This window comes from Trichoderma camerunense (assembly GCF_050948025.1).
Source record: "Trichoderma camerunense strain CBS 138272 chromosome Unknown V8C40scaffold_7, whole genome shotgun sequence".
In the NCBI taxonomy this organism is placed as follows: domain Eukaryota; kingdom Fungi; phylum Ascomycota; class Sordariomycetes; order Hypocreales; family Hypocreaceae; genus Trichoderma; species Trichoderma camerunense.
The window spans coordinates 945,679-961,945 of record NW_028145363.1 but is presented as its reverse complement, the minus strand read 5'-3'; the positions used below and the strand labels follow the sequence as shown (position 1 = coordinate 961,945).

Genomic DNA, 16,267 nt, shown 5'->3' with positions numbered 1-16,267 from the left:
ATTCACTATCAGTGTAGCAGCATGCACCATTCAACACTATTGCAGTAGGGATATCACATAAATCTTAGCAGTCATCTGTTTATTTACCGTGTCTGATGTATCGGAAATCTTACACAAGCTACGTTATTGGGCAAGTTTGAGCTAGGTAGAACCTTAGTAATACCTCTAATACCTCCTACAAAGCTAGCAACTTGGAAAAGAGAACTGCGTGCAATGTTCGGTTCTTGCCGCTCTGGGATGAGGCATATTGACTCGTAAGGAATGGATTTCTGCCTGGCAAAATCAGTAGTCAAGGCTCAAGGCAGATGACAGTTAGAAACACCGATAGCCGACTGTGGATGTCACTGTAGTCCGTGGCATACCGATACTTGTAAGGAGAAAGAAACCTCAAAGAGAGCACGAGACAAAGAACAAGGGGAACATCAGACTCCATAATTCCAGCATGTACCTGCAGAAAGCACATGCATTTAATCAATAAGTATTCATTGTTCCGACAGTGCTGTTCATCCTCTGCACAAAGTGTAATTACAGTTATTACAGGCACAGGAACGGCTTGGCTTAGGCCTGCCTCGGCGCCTGTAGCGGATTAACCACTGTTCCGGCTGGTGCCTCCGCGGCCGTGACGCAACTGAACGGCGTCGTCAGCGGAGCCGAAAGTACCTGGACTTGGCTAGGACGGACTGGACCTGGACCTCATAGCCTCACCTTCAGCTCAGCTCCATCACCATCGCCATCCCCGAGCTCTTCTTTTCTTTTCTTCTTCTTTTCAGCGTCGCATCTCCGCTTCCGATCTCTCCTTGTTCTCCTCCCCCTGTGACGCCAAGCTTCCCATCGCCTCCGTCAACATGATGAGCTGGTGGTCAAACTCGGCCAACACGGCTCTGGACGAGCAGGTCGAAAAGGCCACAAGCAGCAGCCTGTACGCTGATCCCCAGCCGCTCCCGTAACGAAGCCGGACTAACGACGGGGTGTGTAGGGAGGATATTGCGCTCAACCTCGAGATCTCCGATGTCATCAGGTCCAAGACGGTGGCGCCCAAAGAGGCCATGCGGTCGCTGAAACGGCGCATCGGCAACAAGAACCCAAACACTCAGCTGAGCGCCCTCAACGTATGCTATCCGACATGCCCTGTCCTACCATCTCCTCCCCCGAGTTTGAGTTGAAGCCTAGCCTAACACCGCTTTCCATCTCTAGCTTACGGATACATGCGTCAAGAATGGCGGGTCTCATTTCCTCACGGAAATCGCCTCCCGCGAGTTCATGGACAACCTGACCTCTCTTCTCCAAGCCGTCGGCCCCGTCGCCGTCAACGCCGAAGTGAAATCCAAGATGCTCGAGCTGATCCAGTCATGGGCCGGTGCCACAGAAGGACGATACGAGCTTTCCTACATCGGCGAAGTCTATAAACGTTTGCAGCGAGAGGGGTACCAGTTCCCCCCGCGAGTGACGGTGGCGAGCAGCATGATTGATAGCAGCGCGGTAAGAAGCCCATCGGCACTTCGGGCACGATGTCTCTAGGGTTGTCAGCTAACGGAAGGCCAAATAGCCGCCCGAATGGATTGATTCGGATGTTTGCATGCGATGTCGAACAGCTTTCACGTTTACCAACCGAAAACACCATTGCCGAAACTGCGGAAACTGCTTTGACCAGCAGTGTTCAAGCAAATCCCTCCCACTGCCTCATCTCGGGATACTTACTCCTGTGCGAGTCGACGATGGGTGTTATGCTAAGCTCACGAACAAGGGGTTCAAAGAACCAAACCCATCCCTCGACCGCACACCGACGTACCCTCATAAAACTCGGAGCACATCTGCCATGCAACCCCGAAACGCGCGCGTCGACGAAGGGTTTGATGAAGATCTTAAAAGGGCATTGGCGATGAGTTTGGAAGAAGTCAACAATGCATCCAGAGGCAGGGCCCCCCCTGTGACAACCAACGGACCTCGCACGAGTGGAGGAGACGCATCAGCCACCAAGCAAGCCGAAGAGGAAGACGACGACCTAAAAGCTGCCATTGCTGCCTCCCTAGCAGATATGGAAGAGCAGAAGCAGAGACATGCTGCTGCGCTCAAGGAACAGACCTCAGGACCCGCCACCTCCTCCGCCACCTTCACGCTGCCAAAGAACGACTACGAACTGACGGCCGTGGAGGCTGAGAACATCAATCTCTTTGCCACCTTGGTCGACCGGCTCCAGACCCAGCCTCCCGGTACTATCCTACGAGAACCGCAAATTCAGGAGTTGTATGATAGCATTGGGTCGCTGCGCCCCAAGCTTGCGCGAACCTACGGCGAAACGATGAGCAAGCATGGTAATGATTCCCGGCATCCCACCTCATGATTTCGATGGTTAACAACGCGAATAGATACCCTCCTCGACCTTCATGCCAAGCTATCCACGGTTGTCAGATATTATGACCGGATGTTGGAAGACCGGTTATCAAAGGCCTATAGCCAGCAGAACCTTGGCGGATATAACCTACCACCCCCTCGTCAATCTTCCGGACCCTACCCTTCAATACCTTCTCACGCCCCGAGCAACTCTGTGGGTGCCGAAAGCTTCTACACAAACCAGCAGCAGCCGGGCTATGCGCCACAAGGCCAACAGCAACTGTATCAAATGCCTCCTCCACAGGCGATGCCGCAGTCCCCTTACCCGCCTTACGCTGGCATGCCAGCACCCGATGCCCCTTCTGGACCTTATGCGCCTCAACAGCAGCAACTACAGACAGCCGATGGCTGGAACAATCAGACTCCATCAGCCCCTGAGCAATTTCAGCAGCAACAACAGCCACAAGAGAACCCGGAAGATCGAAGACAGTACTCACATCAAACAGCTACGTCGCCTTCAACAGACCCCAACGCTTCATACTACTTCAACACTCCTCAACCTCTACAGGCCGTTCCTACCGGACCATCCGCCCCCGGGTCCGCGCCAGACGCAAGCCAATCGCCGTATCCCAACCTGAACCAATCACCTATGCCGTACCATAGAGGCTCAGTGTCGGCACAAACACAAGCAACTCCTCTACAGACTCCAGCTCAACTCGCACAACCCCCCAACGCAACGCCTCACATGCCTGTTCATTCTCAGGCCCCATCTGCTCCGACTCAACAGCCCTTCCAACAGGAACTGCCACAAGGATCGCCCTATCAGATGCCCATGCCACAGCAACAGCAGCAGCAGCCACCTGCCCCTCCACCTGAGTGGGCTGGCTATTCCCAGTACTCAATGCCCGCGGCACCACAGCATGAGCCCGTTCAACAGCAGCAGCCGATTAAGGAGGAAGCACTTATTGAGTTTTGATTTTTGTTATCTAATTTGAAACGGGGGAAATAATGGCGGCAATTGTCATGAGACGCGGGTTAAAAGTGACAGAAAGGGGAGTTTTATACTGTGACGCGGCGTTATACGAGGACTGGACAGCAGGTGATGTAAGATGGATGTTCCGTAGCCTGTCAGAATGACCTTTTTTCATCTTTCCTGAGAAATGTAAACATGGGGATGTTTTCTTTTGAAGCACATTGGATCGCATCTTGAGGACGTTTTCAGCACAGTCGCGTATCTTTGTACGTGAGAAGCCTCTCGGAGCTCCGAGGTACATGTAGTTATATCATTCTGCATAATCGTCAATGCAACAATGGCAAACCAGACCGCTCAAAACCAGCATCGTCTCTTCTATCCACTCATCCATACACGGGATACACGGGGGGCTTGACACTAACCGCAGTCAGCCACAGAAACACTAAGCACGCCACAGGCACCAATTGGATCATCCGTATCCTGGCACGAGCCGCATCTACGGCTCAACTAGGTAATATACTCGTATATTCGAGCTTTTATTCCACTTTGGATGACCAACTGTACGGTGGACGTTTGAGTCGCCGGTCGCCGCGGGCCGGAGGTTTGACGTACTGTATCTCATGTGAGGAACCTTTTTAGGGAATTTTGTACTCATATGGCTGAGGGCGTGTCCTACTGCCTTATGTATAGTTTACTTCCCGCCCGCTGTCTATCGCCGGAGCCGGAGGTAAAAGATGGGGCCTTGTTTTTTGCTGTTTTCGCCTCCCCCCTCGGAGCCGGGCGACCCTCTCCGCTGTGGTTCCCCAAGACTTTTTTTGAGTCATTCGGAGTGAGGTTTTGGGCGGGATTGCTTAATGTGGTAGGTGAGCCGAGAATTACGTTCTTCGTCTTGGGCTGTGTATTGTTTAGCTGTTTGTCATTGGGTCCGTATTTCTTCATTCTCGTAATTTGATGTACTTGACTTTCTTTCTTTCTTTTTATTTTTCATAGACTCATAGTTTGATCAATTTACCTTTCTTTGCTTCTGTGCTTTGAGAAAGTCATCCAGCACACATATATCTCTCATATACACCAAAGAACAAAAACCACATACCTACAACACAATGGCTCCCACGATCCATCTCGTGCGCCACGCCCAAGGCTACCACAACCTCTGCGCCGAAAACGAAAAACTCCCAGACCCAGACCTCACGCCCCTCGGCAACGAGCAATGCAACCATCTCCGCAGCACATTCCCTCACCACGCCCAGCTCCGCGGCCTGGTCGCCTCAGGCATGCGTCGCACGCTGTACACCTGCCTCCAGTCCTTTGGCACCGACTCGCTCGGCCCCGTGATTGCGCTGGATACCCTCCAGGAGTGCTCTGACGCTCCCTCAGATACGGGCTCGTCAATTGAGAAGCTGGCGGCTGAGTTTGGCGAAAAGGCAGACCTGAGTCGAATGCGCGAGGGCTGGAACTTCAAAGGGGAGGGGAGCGATTTCGAGCCCGCGCTTGATAAGCTGGCGGTGAGGGCGAGAGAGGCGAGAAAAACGCTGAGGGAGATTGCCACCGGTCTAGGAGATGATGCGCACATTGCTGTAGTCTCTCACGGAGCGTTTCTGCACTTCTTGACGGAGGAGTGGCACGGAATTACCAACACATATCGTAAGATGCAGCCCCCCCATGCCCTATGCTTGCTTTGCTTTACGAATGATGAAAGAGGAAAAAGATGATGAGAATCATTGGCAACTGACGTCAGCATGAATATAGCCACAAGCTGGAAGAATTGCGAGTACCGCACCTTTCAGTTTGTTGATTCCACAGGCCAGGATCCTGATGCCGAGATACGCGAGACTGACGAGAGCTGGCGTCGGCGACATGGCACCTTGAAGGTTCCCACCGCAGAGGAACAGCGTGAGCTGCGCCAGATGATGGAGCGGGAACTGTTGCCCTTTTTCAAGATGAAAAACCACATATGAAGCTGTATGATGCAACCCCAGACGCAAGACTGTAGACTGTAGACTGTAGAAGGTCCAAGATACAATCATCGAGTATGGCAGATAGATGCCTAGGAGCGAGAGAGTAATTTTTGACAAAAGAAAGAGACTGGGTAAGAGATTAATGGAAGCCTGGTATTACACTATAGAAAGTGTTGTTTTAGAAGGCACCACATAGAAAACCGTAACATGATGAATAGAACACCGACATTCTTTGGCAAGAATAGACATTGAAATCCAGCTGCAATTCAGCAACCCAAAGGATAAAGTCTCCACTACATTGCCATCCATTGACCGTTTGCTTAACGTCGTACCAAATCATTCTAAACCCTGTTTGCCCAAGTTGGCCTGGACGCTCCGAATGGTCTCCCATGAGACAGGCTGAATATCGTAAATGTAGAGAGACCAGCGAAGCATCGCGTTATCGTCCTCTACAATGTCGCATAAGCAGTAGCATTTGTCTTCAGTCTTTGTCGCCGCAAGGAACGGGCTAGATTCGCAGTAGATGGGACTTTCGGTGTCCTTGAACATCATAATGCCGCTGATGTAGGGTTTCCCGCCAAATAAATCTTCCAACCTGAAACATTGGAAGCTCTTGCGATCGAATCCACCACAGCCAGTATGAACAACTCGTGCAAATAGCTCAACTAACTTCGTGCCATAAGAACTCCTCTTCTTCGCATTTATCATGTCGCTAATGTGAAAAAATGTCTTGGCAGGAATAAGTCCCATATCTTGGATGAGCTTCTCATTTGGTCCCTGTTGGTTAGGTGATGACATCCGGTACCAATACGATCCTCCTGTTTCTTTGCAGACGGAATCCTTGATATGATCCTCTACAGTCGACCAATGCAAAGCCCTCCAGATGTGGTCATCATCCGGACGCCATCCACCCGGCGAGGGGGGGTCAACCACGTGGAATTTGCCTGGAGAAGTAGAGCAGAAATTTCCAGGAGGAGAAAGGCAGATATTCTGTTTGTTTGTGTCAGTAAGATGAATGTACAGACTCATTCCAAAAATGTAGAATCGACTCACAATCGCACTCATGTCAATGTCTTGAGAGTTCGCATCACCCAACCCCATAGAAATCGCAGGGCGCTTCGAATCAGGTTCTGCCACATCATTCGAGTCCAACTCCTCCCGTTGACGTTTTTGGCCAACGATGACAACAGAGATGGCAACGTCATGAGGTACGGAAACCACAACTCCGGGAGCAGAATAGTTGGCATGTGGAACAGGGACCGGATGTTCAGATAGTTTGCTGATACATGTCAGTCATGAAGCTTCGTTCCAATTTCGGTGCTAAATCGACTCACCTTTGATCATACATCGATTCATCCGCCATGGTGATGGAGGGTGGGACAGAAACCCGAGGATCGACTCAAAAGAATGGAAAGTTTGGCGAGAAAACGACCTTTTTGATGATGAGGACACCGGTGAGACACCAGATACAAGAGAGGCACACAACTTCAACAAAAATAGACGCGTAGAGGCCGAGAATCAGAAGAGAAATATCAAGGCTCAGAACAGAAAAATCAGGGCTCAGAATTGCACAAGGACAAACACAGGAGGCGCTTAGAAAACGCGAGAGAACATCCGAAACGACGTTGGCACAGAGAAAGACACAGAGAGGCCAACAAAAGAAATAGAGAGTAGAAGAAGAAGAGGAAGGGAAAAGGCCCTACATTTTCTCCCTCTTCGACTTGAATTTGAATTTCGTGCCTTTCAGATAAACGAGCGTTACAGAAGTGAGAAAGACCTGCTGGGCAGCTGCCCTTTTGTATGTGCTTTGCCTGGGGGGTAAGGCATCGATTGCGCTCCTGCCTTGATCACTTGGTTGGCATTGCGTCATAGGAGGAAGTGAATTCGATGCCGAGCAAAGATGGAACCACTGATAAATGTCTAGTACCTTTGCAGAGAATCAGATAGCAGAAGCAATTCTAATAGGCAGCTATGATATTGAACATTGTAAATGGTATATGCACTTCTTGCCTTGGATCTATAGCAGATGCATGTCTGTGTTTGACATAGCCTCACCATCTGCTTTTTGGTATTCCAAGCCAAGTTCTTGAGATGTATTCACTTATCTATGGCATCGCCGTTGTCTGCATTGGGCCCTATAAATTCTAGGCACCTGTACCGAGACAGCATCACCAAACACCATAGCACATCTAGAGAGTAAATATTTGGCCAAGTGACCAGCTTAAGCGTAAATTCACTTCATTCGCTACGCTATCATCTTTTCATACATGTAAAATTTTCAGTTCCTCGTCCGTCATAGCTCTTCTCAGCCACCGCCCCTTTCCCTTCCCCTTCGTGTCCCTCCAAGATGCTTTGCCAACCGGTTCCCCGAGACGCCAAACGATTTACTTGGAGCTCAACATAACGCGCAGACATCTTGCAAGAAGTGCAAAAGATGCCGGGACTAGTAGTAATTATATAAAATGTTGCTTGTTGGTTTTCTCTCAAAGACTGTTTCCCCCCACCGTCAGGGTATCTTTTGAGAAATGTTGGAGGAGTGGTGAATGTATGGGGGCGTAAATGGGTCAAAAAAAAAAGATCAAAAAAATAGAAGTGAAGAAGTTGTTTAAAAAAAGCATGAATCAACATGAAGAATCAATGTGAAAAGCAAACGCATGATTATAACATGCGAGCTGAGAGAAGACGTGATCAAATGAATTGAATCACATGATAATGGCGGGAACGTCCACGTTGGCCTTGATGGACTTGTGAGGCAGAACGCTACCACCGTTGACGTAGATCTCGTCGCCAATGGTAACATCGTCACCGAGAACAGTCACGTTCTCCAGACGGGCCCAGCGGCCGACGGTGCTGTTCCAGCCAACAATCGTCGACTTGACCCATGCGTGGTCCTTGACCTTGGAGGCACTCAGGAGAACACATCGCTGCAGACGAACACCGTCACCGACGACGACGTCTGGGCCAATGGTGACGTTGGGACCTATTCTGCAGTTCTTTCCAATCTTGGCAGAGGGGTGAATCAGGACGTTGCCACCGTGGACGTAGGACTCAGTAGGGGGGGTTAGCTCCTTGCTGCCCTTCTTGGTGAGAGAAGACAGGTACAGGCAGGTGCCGCTAAGGAAGTCCTTGGGCTGACCAACGTCCATCCAGAAGCCCTCGAGGTCGAAAGAGTGCAGCTGGTTGTCGGCAACCATGGCGGGGAAGGTCTCCTTCTCGATGGATGTGGGGCGAAGCTCGATGCGCTTCAGGACTGAGGTGTTGAAGATGTACATGCCGGCGTTGATACGGTTGCCGACGAACTCGACGGGCTTCTCGACGAAGCGGTCGATGCGAGATGGGTGGTTGGGCTTGTGGACAACGACACCGTACTTGGACGGCTCCTCCACCTTGGTGACCACAATGGTACCCTCATCGCCGTGGCTCTTGTGGTACTCGAGGAGCTCCTTGAAGGGATAGTCACAGATGACGTCGGAGTTGAGGACGAAGAAGGGAGAGTCGTCCTTGGCAAGGATGCCCTCAGCAAGCTTGAGGGGACCGCCAGTGTCGAGGGGCTCGGACTCGACAGAAAACTCAATGTTGATGTTGTATTTCGCCTCGTACTAATGATGGGGCGTACGCAATCAGCTTCATGCTCAACGTCATTGGAGGGGAAGCTCAGCTGGGGGCAAAAGCTTGTTGGTGCAACAAGGCAAAAAAAACCAGGCAAGGGTTGCAGTGAGGGGTCATGTGCAGGACTCACCTCAGCCAGGAACTTCTCCATAATCTCTGGGCGGTAGTTGACGGCGAGGACAATGTCGGTAACGCCAGCGGCGACGAGAGCCTCGATCTGATGCACAATCATGGGCTTGTTGCAGAACTCAACGAGAGGCTTGGGGAGCGTCAGGGTCTAGATGGCGTCGCACAATGGTCAGTCTCTGGGGTGTGGTGAAGCTGTGGTTCTGGCGGTTCCCCCTCCATCCCTCCCCCCATTCGCGTTCAATGCGGTGGTGGGATGCAGGTCGGATCGCTGGCGTGGAACGTACGAGAGGGCGAAGGCGAGTGCCAAAGCCACCGACAAGAATAAGTCCTGCGCAGGGGAGAATGTTAGCCTTGCCATTGGATTGGAGATTGGAGCACCGGTTTGGATGGTGGTTGAGAGGCGCGTCATACCCTTCATGGTGAATGTCTGCGACGATGCTTGATGTGCAGGTTTAAGAAAAAGGGGGGGTTTAAGAAGAGGAGTAAAGAAGTAAGGCAACTAGTATATTTTGGTAGTGAGCGTAGAGAAGAACGAGCGACAGTCAATGCTCGCAAAGCAGAGAATCAAAGTCGACTCGAGAGGCAAAAGGTGAAAAGGCTGTGGTGTTTTTGCGGGAGGATGGGAGGGAAAAGGAGAGAGGAAATTGCCATCTATTTGGGCTGGGCTCAAGGTGTCCAGATGTCACGAAGCCAGTACACAGATTAGCACGGAGCTCCAAGTACTGCCGCTCCGGAGAAGCAATGCAATGCGTTCGTACCGACTAATTTCACGCGCTGGGCTTAGCGGCATCTCAACTCGTACAGGGCCCGGCGTCCCCTGAAAGCGCCTCCAAGCTCCCAGCAAATCACCAATTGGCACTGGACGGCTAGAGCCCCGTTTCCTATTCCCATTCCCAGCCTATTGGCGTGACAGCTGCTGAGCTCTGCCTTACTAGTTGCTAGTCCAGAGTGCTGTAAATTATCGAATGGAACTGGACCACATAGAGATTGAACACGAAGCGTCAGGACGAGGCAGTGCGGGGGCCTGTGATCACTCGGTCCAGGGGTCCCCCAAAAGACCAAAGACAGCGCGGCCAATCAGCTCGACAGGCCTGAGCATGAAAAATTTCCCACGCGGCTTGGGAAAAGCTGGAGGCGAAATTTGGGCGGCCCGTGAACCTGCACAGCACCCGTAAAGCTCCGTATCATCATGCAATCAGTTGTTTTTGATACTTCGTATAATATTGATACCTTTTTATCACACTGCTCATCTAAAATTGTCTCGTGTTATCAGTGCTTATAAGATGCTTGTATACCTGATTGTAGATAGACAGACAGATCGATGGGGTACCTGGCGTATAAGTGCCAACGAGTGAGTGAGACATTTCACATCTCTTGTCTCACATGAAATCTCATACTCGTACAGATTCTGCATACACAGAGCCCTGCAAACAATCACCTCAGGGCTGCAATCGTGCGCACGCAGCAATACGACATCGTTCGTATCCCATCGCATCACATCACATCGAGTCCTGGCGATTCATGCCATGTAAATAATACCAACTTCAGCCGCATTCGGCGAAACCCCCATCACGCCAGCATCCCAATAGTCTCAAACCCACCAACAAACGCAAACAGCCAAAGAGAAACCATTGAATTCAATTTTTCAATTTTTCATTCATCTGCTTTATTCCCATACAATATTTAATATTTCGTATAATCGCTCATTGCCCACACCAGGAATAACACAACACGGACCCGTCAGCCCGGCGACTGCCTCATTCATTTCCATTCGTGGCGCCACTTAAACCGGCCGGTCAGCACCGTGATTTGCCCCCTATTTTATTCTGGTCTGGTCCTTTTACTGTAAAAGCACGCATCCATCCATCGCTCTCTCTCCTGACGTCGGGTTCGTGATAATTACTACATCCGATCAGCCCTGCAACGTTGTACGCATCATCTCATCGACACAAATCTTCACATTATGATTCTCTATTATTGTTATTATTTTTCTCACTCATTTCCTCCCTTAGAATGCAATCAACTCAGCTCTCATAAGCTCCAATATAAACTCCATCCACTATAACACTCTACATACAAACACAGCCCCATCCCATCGTATCGCATCGTACCGCATCACATCATCAAAAGACTCCATCCCGCACCTAATTACTCGTACAACACCCTTCGCTAATCTCACAGACCACAACAACCTCAACCCGAAACGAGACAAAACAAAATACAAAACCACGAAAAAAAAGAAAAGCCCATCCCATCCCGTGTTTCATCTCCCCTATCGACATGGATTATTCTCGTTTTTTTTTGTATAACCCCCATTTCATGTGGAGTTTTTCTTTTTCAGCCTAGTTGAAGCCTTGCAAATCCTACAAGACCCCTGGCCGCTAGATGAATTTAGGATCTTTTTTTTTTTTTTTGGGTGGCTTCATCAACCGCATCCTAGACCTAGTCGTTTCTGTTCCTGGAGCTATCTTGTGCCACATTACGTATGTGTGGCTAACTAGGCCGGCTCAAGTGGTCGACTCTTTCTTGGGGAAGCTGGTGCTGCAAATGCAGAGAATCTTCAACTCTTCATCTGGTACCTAATTTAAGATTGAACCCGGTTTTAAAGCTAATCACCTGGTATGATGATCGTCATTTGGAGAATACCGGGTTTTCTTGGCATGGACATGCATGCCATGATACACCATAAATCTCTCATCAAATCATCTTAGTTCTCACCACAAAGAGAACATCTCCAATAACGCCTTTTGGCACAGATAACATCTTCTATTAGACGAATCGTGTATCGCCTTAGTAGTGACCACGAATTTTGGTTCTTACCACAAAGAGAACACCCCAATAACGCCTTCTGCAACAAATAACATCTTCCATGATTAGAGGAATTATATATCGTCTTACTAGCAATCATGAACGGGCCAATCAAGTATTATCAATATTCACATATATTCACGATTCTCCAAATCTACATCACATCTCGCGCCGCGACACAACCATCCAAGACAAAATATCTTAAAAAATGAAACATAATAGTCATCATCTTCATGTCATCGTAACCGTAAACTCTTTTTTTTTTCTGTTCTCCAAATTTTTTTTATATTCCAAACCTGCATTCGGATCCGTCATTGCTTCGTATCATCCAATCAATTCATCTCGTCCTTCTCTTCGTTTTTGCGTCTTGACATCATAAAGGGTCTTCATTCAGTCCTGCCAACATTGGCTCGTGAGAAAAGGACCCCAAATTGCCTCCAAAAAGGGGCAATCACAGCGAAAATCATAAAAAATGAAGAGATATAATAGAAAACAAAAAGGCATTACCCGCTTCGCTTGCTGCGAGACGCCTAAAAGGAAAGTCAAGGAGCCGTCCTTGCGAAAGGCACGACTTGCCCCTGTGCAAAACGAGGTACTTTGTCTTATCGCAAGAAAACATTCATAAACTCGAGGCAAGATGAAGAAACACTTGGCCTCTGTGTTGAGTGATTGAGGGCTTTCAATGCCCTGTATGTAAAGGATGGACAGGTATGTCATCAAACAGTATCAAGAACCGCCCAAAGCCAGGCTGTTTGGCCTGTAAAAAACCCGCTTCCGAGAGATAGTAATGAAGAAATGTACTTTTTGTTCCTTGCCAAACATCATTAGGCCAACAGGCCCAAAAGATTGGCTCATCAATTGAGACGAGCGGCAAGGTGTTGGGGAGGTGAGCATCAATGTCATGAATGCAATGCGTCTAAATCTAAACACATTGCTGAGGAAAAAAACAAAGTCAACATCTAGGTTGATAACAAAAGGACCACACCGGGACATGCCGGCCGCCGAAAGAAATATGAGACGTGTCTAAAGGTCGTTTCATGTCGTCATAAAAGTCGTTGCAACATTTGCATCCACAAGAATGCCACTTTATCGCCAAGTCTTTTTGTACGCGCTTTTTTCCGTACCTTTTTTCTTCTTCTTTTTTTGGACTCCTCGCTTGTTCAACCCTTCTTTTTTGTTTGTGAAAAGTAAAAAATGATAGCCGCCATGAAATGGATAAAGCAAGGTTGGCGCGATGGTGGTTATATCCTCAAAGGGACTGCCGTGAAGCCTTTCAACCACATGTATATGTGCGCCATTGGCTGCCTGTGAAGGTCCAAGCCAAAAACCAAGGGGGAAATATGGAAAACAATGCGGGTAAATCACTACCTTAAAAAAAAACTCCGAATCCGTTCCAGGGATCAGCGTCTGGCTTATTCAAATGAAGCAGTGGAACTGCTGCTCGAGTGAGTGCCGGAGCGGCGGCCGTGACGTTCATTGCTGTCCCTGGACGATGTAGGGCGGCTCTTGCGTCGGGTATCAGCATTGGCCGGAAGTCCCTGGACAATACCGTTGCGAGCAAGCATGCCGCCGTTGACGGAAAAGTTGCGGCAAACCATGAACGCACGCATGGCAGCGTTCTCTTGAGCCAACAGGTCGGACTCGTATGCCAGGTCGGTCTGGTACTCGCGTCCGTTGACTAGGACAAGGCAAGTAAAGCCATTGGGGTCACGGTAACACTCGTACGAGGGGTCTGTCCATCCTCGGCGCCGGCAAAGGCCTATCAATTACACCCATCGGTTAGTCTTTCCGCCTCCTCAAAAGTTTTGAAAAAAGACGAAAAAAAGGAGAGACAAGAAAAATCACAGCCATTAGCTGTCAAGGCAATGCAGGATGCAGCAGAAAACACAGATCACGGCAACTCGCCAGAAACATGCTGCTGTAGACACCTCATTCGACCGGCTTCTTGCAGCCTGAAGGATCCCTGCATGAACCAGCGGTACGATTAAGCAAGAAGAGGGGGACAAGGCGCGGAAGGGTGTTGTCATGTGCCTGCGTCAAACCAATTCACGGGATTGTAAACGGCGGTAAGAGTTCGATTGGGCGGCAGAAAGCAATTGAGAAAATGCTCGCTCCCTTTCAATCAGCCCTCTGAGCTGCCAAGGTCGCCGTGGTGGCCGCGCGCAAGGCTCGATTTATTTCCCCCCCTCCCCCCAAATCTCATACGCCACCCCCACACGAGATTTCGGGGATGTCGGTAGCCATTGGGTTGAAGTAAACAAAGCACACGAGAGGTTCAATTGATCAACTTACTCTCCAGGTACTGCATGTAGAAGCCACCCATGATTGCGGTAGATATTCAATAGGTAGCGGAGAAGAAAGGAAGAGAGGAATTGGGTTCAGGCAATGAAATTGTCCTGGTGTGGGCAAAAAAATAAAAGTGGAACAGAGTCCAGAAGCCGCTGCCGCAGATATGCGTGTGTGCGAGTTTGAGTTGAGAGGAATTGGAGTATGGCTGCGTGGTAACCTTTGAGAGAGCAAAAGTTAAGAAAAGTTAAACCAAAGTTCAAGGTGTAACCGAGGCGGGATCCAGGGATGGTTGGAGAGAAGCTACAATCGAAGCCCCGGCGGGAACTGAGAGGGAGACGAAGGGATTAAGAAGAAATCGAAACAAGAAGCGCGGGCTTCGGCGGAGGAGAAGGCGGAAACGAAACAAGTTCAAGAACAGAAGCTGGCCAAATCCAAGGTGGAGCACGAGGACGGCCGAGACGGAGGCCAGGCGCACCGCTCCGGTAGCAGCAGCGGCGGTAGACAAGATCAAGCGGCGAGGGATGTATGCGCGCGCGTGTACCCCGTACGCGGGATGTGAGAATCTGCGCCTGGATGTGTGTATGTGTGTATGTACGAGTATGTAGGTCGTCCTAGTCGGAAGCTGGCATGGGGGCCACAAGGAGAACAGTCAAGGGTGAGGAGGAGAGATGTGCAATGAATGGCTTCGATGGGATGTGTAGCAAGCAGTATTCTGGGCATGCATATGTATGTGTCTGCCTGTCTGGATGCATGTACTCGTAGTGGTAGTATGTGAGTATGCATGTACGTGGTATGCCGCTGTCCTGATGCTCCGTTACCACGCATTCCACGGGCCTTGTCGCAAGAGCAGGATGAGCCGGTCCTTTGGCGAGACATGTGGGCTTTATTGCAAACGTCGTCCCTAGCGCGGGGCCGAGGGGTGTCTGGAGAGAGAGCGAAACGCGCGAATGGAGGTTGATGCGAGCAACGATGCGGCTCTTGGAAGAGTGTGACCCCATCGTTGATGTGTTGGCAGCTCTCATTGCCAGTTAATTTTGCAAACCGCTGGGGACTAGGCCGCTCCACCACAAAGTGTACAAGACGACAAGTGTACAGTACACTTTGGGTGCCAGAGAGACGCACTGCCTAACCATACCTGTATATGGTCGTCTCCCCATCTCGAATAAGTTTCGCCCCAGCGATGCGGACGAGTCGTAGCATGGACAGAGGATGGAGGTAACTAGAGAGCGAAGTGGTAAGGTATGGCCAGGCTAGGGGCCTGGCTTCTTTTCGTCAAGGGTCGTCCACCTACTCGAGTCAACCCGGGTCCTTTCGTCTCTCTCAGCATGGTTTCCTAGCTTCTCGAGCTGTCCTCATTTGTTCATGCCGCTGCAATCATCTTCCTACAGGTAATGTCGGCCGTTCTGGCCGCCGGAAGGGTCGCTTCTCTAGGCGCCCAATCCCCTGTCTCTGCGGCGGGGACCCATGTTTGGCGCTTCGGCCATGTTCAATTGAGGTCGCACGAACGATTAATCAATCGACAGCAAGAAAATCATCAACGGCAATACTGTATGGGCAAGGGCTCCCCCTCGTTTGTCCTGAATTGGCCAACGGGGGTGGTGGCAAAAGAAAATTTGAGAAGGGGAGAGAGGGGCCAATGGCAGCTTTGACGATCCTCAGCTCGACCACAGAGAACAACATATCACCACATCTACTTCGTAAATGTTGGTGATAAGGAACGACAAGTACTGTAAAACATCGCTTAGGAGAGACCCAGCCCAGCCACACGACGCCATATAGCTGGGAGAAAACGTATCGCCTGGTAACCACCATCACCCAAGAATATCCTTCCGAGATCTATGCTTTGGCGGCCGCTAATGCACAGCAGGATCCCACAGATGGCGCCTTGTGCAGATATCTGTGTATTGTCGGTGACCTTGGGTGCAGAGCATACACCGTGACTGGTAACATGAACTTGGTCTACAGCACGAACTTGTTACAGCCCCAGTTGGAAAAGCAGGATGAATGCTCCAATTGCACCCATTGGATTTGCACGAATAGAATATGTGCACGATTGGAACACACACATGCTGCTTGGCGGGCATGGACACATCTTTCAGTCGTGCTCACATCCCTAGAGGCATTGGTGGTCAGCTCGCGCAGCTGTTTGGTTGGATTGGTTCACTCCAGG

General features: G+C 50.0%; 5 protein-coding genes across 5 annotated transcripts; 2 read left to right on the top strand and 3 right to left on the bottom strand.

Annotated features, from left to right (window-relative positions):
- Positions 1-677: 677 nt before the first annotated feature.
- V8C40DRAFT_242834 (ESCRT-0 subunit protein VPS27) lies at positions 678-3,880 on the top strand. Its single transcript, XM_083215292.1, has 5 exons — positions 678-919; positions 977-1,109; positions 1,195-1,479; positions 1,547-2,312; positions 2,367-3,880. The coding sequence occupies exons 1-5, from the start codon at positions 846-848 to the stop codon at positions 3,305-3,307; spliced, it is 2,199 nt and encodes a 732-aa protein (XP_083074265.1). The 5' UTR covers positions 678-845; the 3' UTR covers positions 3,308-3,880.
- A 380-nt stretch (positions 3,881-4,260) lies between these two features.
- Positions 4,261-5,504, top strand: V8C40DRAFT_242832 (histidine phosphatase superfamily). The gene is made up of 2 exons (XM_083215291.1): positions 4,261-4,948; positions 5,054-5,504. The coding sequence occupies exons 1-2, from the start codon at positions 4,408-4,410 to the stop codon at positions 5,260-5,262; spliced, it is 750 nt and encodes a 249-aa protein (XP_083074264.1). The 5' UTR covers positions 4,261-4,407; the 3' UTR covers positions 5,263-5,504.
- Positions 5,349-6,720, bottom strand: V8C40DRAFT_205549 (uncharacterized protein). The gene is made up of 3 exons (XM_083212041.1): positions 6,597-6,720; positions 6,316-6,541; positions 5,349-6,252 (listed from the first exon to the last, which is right to left on the bottom strand). Exons 1-3 carry the CDS (start codon positions 6,623-6,625, stop codon positions 5,599-5,601), a joined length of 909 nt encoding a protein of 302 aa, XP_083074263.1. The 5' UTR covers positions 6,626-6,720; the 3' UTR covers positions 5,349-5,598.
- A 739-nt stretch (positions 6,721-7,459) lies between these two features.
- V8C40DRAFT_242830 (mannose-1-phosphate guanylyltransferase) lies at positions 7,460-9,949 on the bottom strand. The gene is made up of 4 exons (XM_083215290.1): positions 9,412-9,949; positions 9,285-9,328; positions 9,002-9,148; positions 7,460-8,861 (listed from the first exon to the last, which is right to left on the bottom strand). Exons 1-4 carry the CDS (start codon positions 9,416-9,418, stop codon positions 7,965-7,967), a joined length of 1,095 nt encoding a protein of 364 aa, XP_083074262.1. The 5' UTR covers positions 9,419-9,949; the 3' UTR covers positions 7,460-7,964.
- Positions 9,950-13,200: 3,251 nt separating this feature from the next.
- Positions 13,201-14,419, bottom strand: V8C40DRAFT_205476 (double-stranded RNA binding motif domain-containing protein). Its single transcript, XM_083212040.1, has 2 exons — positions 14,101-14,419; positions 13,201-13,567 (listed from the first exon to the last, which is right to left on the bottom strand). Exons 1-2 carry the CDS (start codon positions 14,129-14,131, stop codon positions 13,221-13,223), a joined length of 378 nt encoding a protein of 125 aa, XP_083074261.1. The 5' UTR covers positions 14,132-14,419; the 3' UTR covers positions 13,201-13,220.
- Between the last annotated feature and the right edge of the window lie 1,848 nt (positions 14,420-16,267).

Bases quoted from the DNA above. Each gene is read 5' to 3' on its own strand.
- V8C40DRAFT_242834 (XM_083215292.1), top strand. From the start codon at position 846: ATGATGAGCTGGTGGTCAAACTCGGCCAACACGGCTCTGGACGAGCAG. The intron at 920-976 runs GTACGCTGATCC...CGGGGTGTGTAG, and splicing joins AAGGCCACAAGCAGCAGCCT to GGAGGATATTGCGCTCAACC. The intron at 1,480-1,546 runs GTAAGAAGCCCA...AAGGCCAAATAG, and splicing joins GCATGATTGATAGCAGCGCG to CCGCCCGAATGGATTGATTC.
- V8C40DRAFT_242832 (XM_083215291.1), top strand. From the start codon at position 4,408: ATGGCTCCCACGATCCATCTCGTGCGCCACGCCCAAGGCTACCACAAC. The intron at 4,949-5,053 runs GTAAGATGCAGC...GCATGAATATAG, and splicing joins CGGAATTACCAACACATATC to CCACAAGCTGGAAGAATTGC.
- V8C40DRAFT_205549 (XM_083212041.1), bottom strand. From the start codon at position 6,625: ATGGCGGATGAATCGATGTATGATCAAAG. The intron at 6,542-6,596 runs GTGAGTCGATTT...GACATGTATCAG, and splicing joins GAATCGATGTATGATCAAAG to CAAACTATCTGAACATCCGG. The intron at 6,253-6,315 runs GTGAGTCGATTC...ACAAACAAACAG, and splicing joins ACATTGACATGAGTGCGATT to AATATCTGCCTTTCTCCTCC.
- V8C40DRAFT_242830 (XM_083215290.1), bottom strand. The intron at 9,149-9,284 runs GTACGTTCCACG...GACGCCATCTAG, and splicing joins GCACTCGCCTTCGCCCTCTC to ACCCTGACGCTCCCCAAGCC. The intron at 8,862-9,001 runs GTGAGTCCTGCA...CCCCATCATTAG, and splicing joins TGGAGAAGTTCCTGGCTGAG to TACGAGGCGAAATACAACAT.
- V8C40DRAFT_205476 (XM_083212040.1), bottom strand. From the start codon at position 14,131: ATGGGTGGCTTCTACATGCAGTACCTGGAGA. The intron at 13,568-14,100 runs GTAAGTTGATCA...TGTAATTGATAG, and splicing joins CTACATGCAGTACCTGGAGA to GCCTTTGCCGGCGCCGAGGA.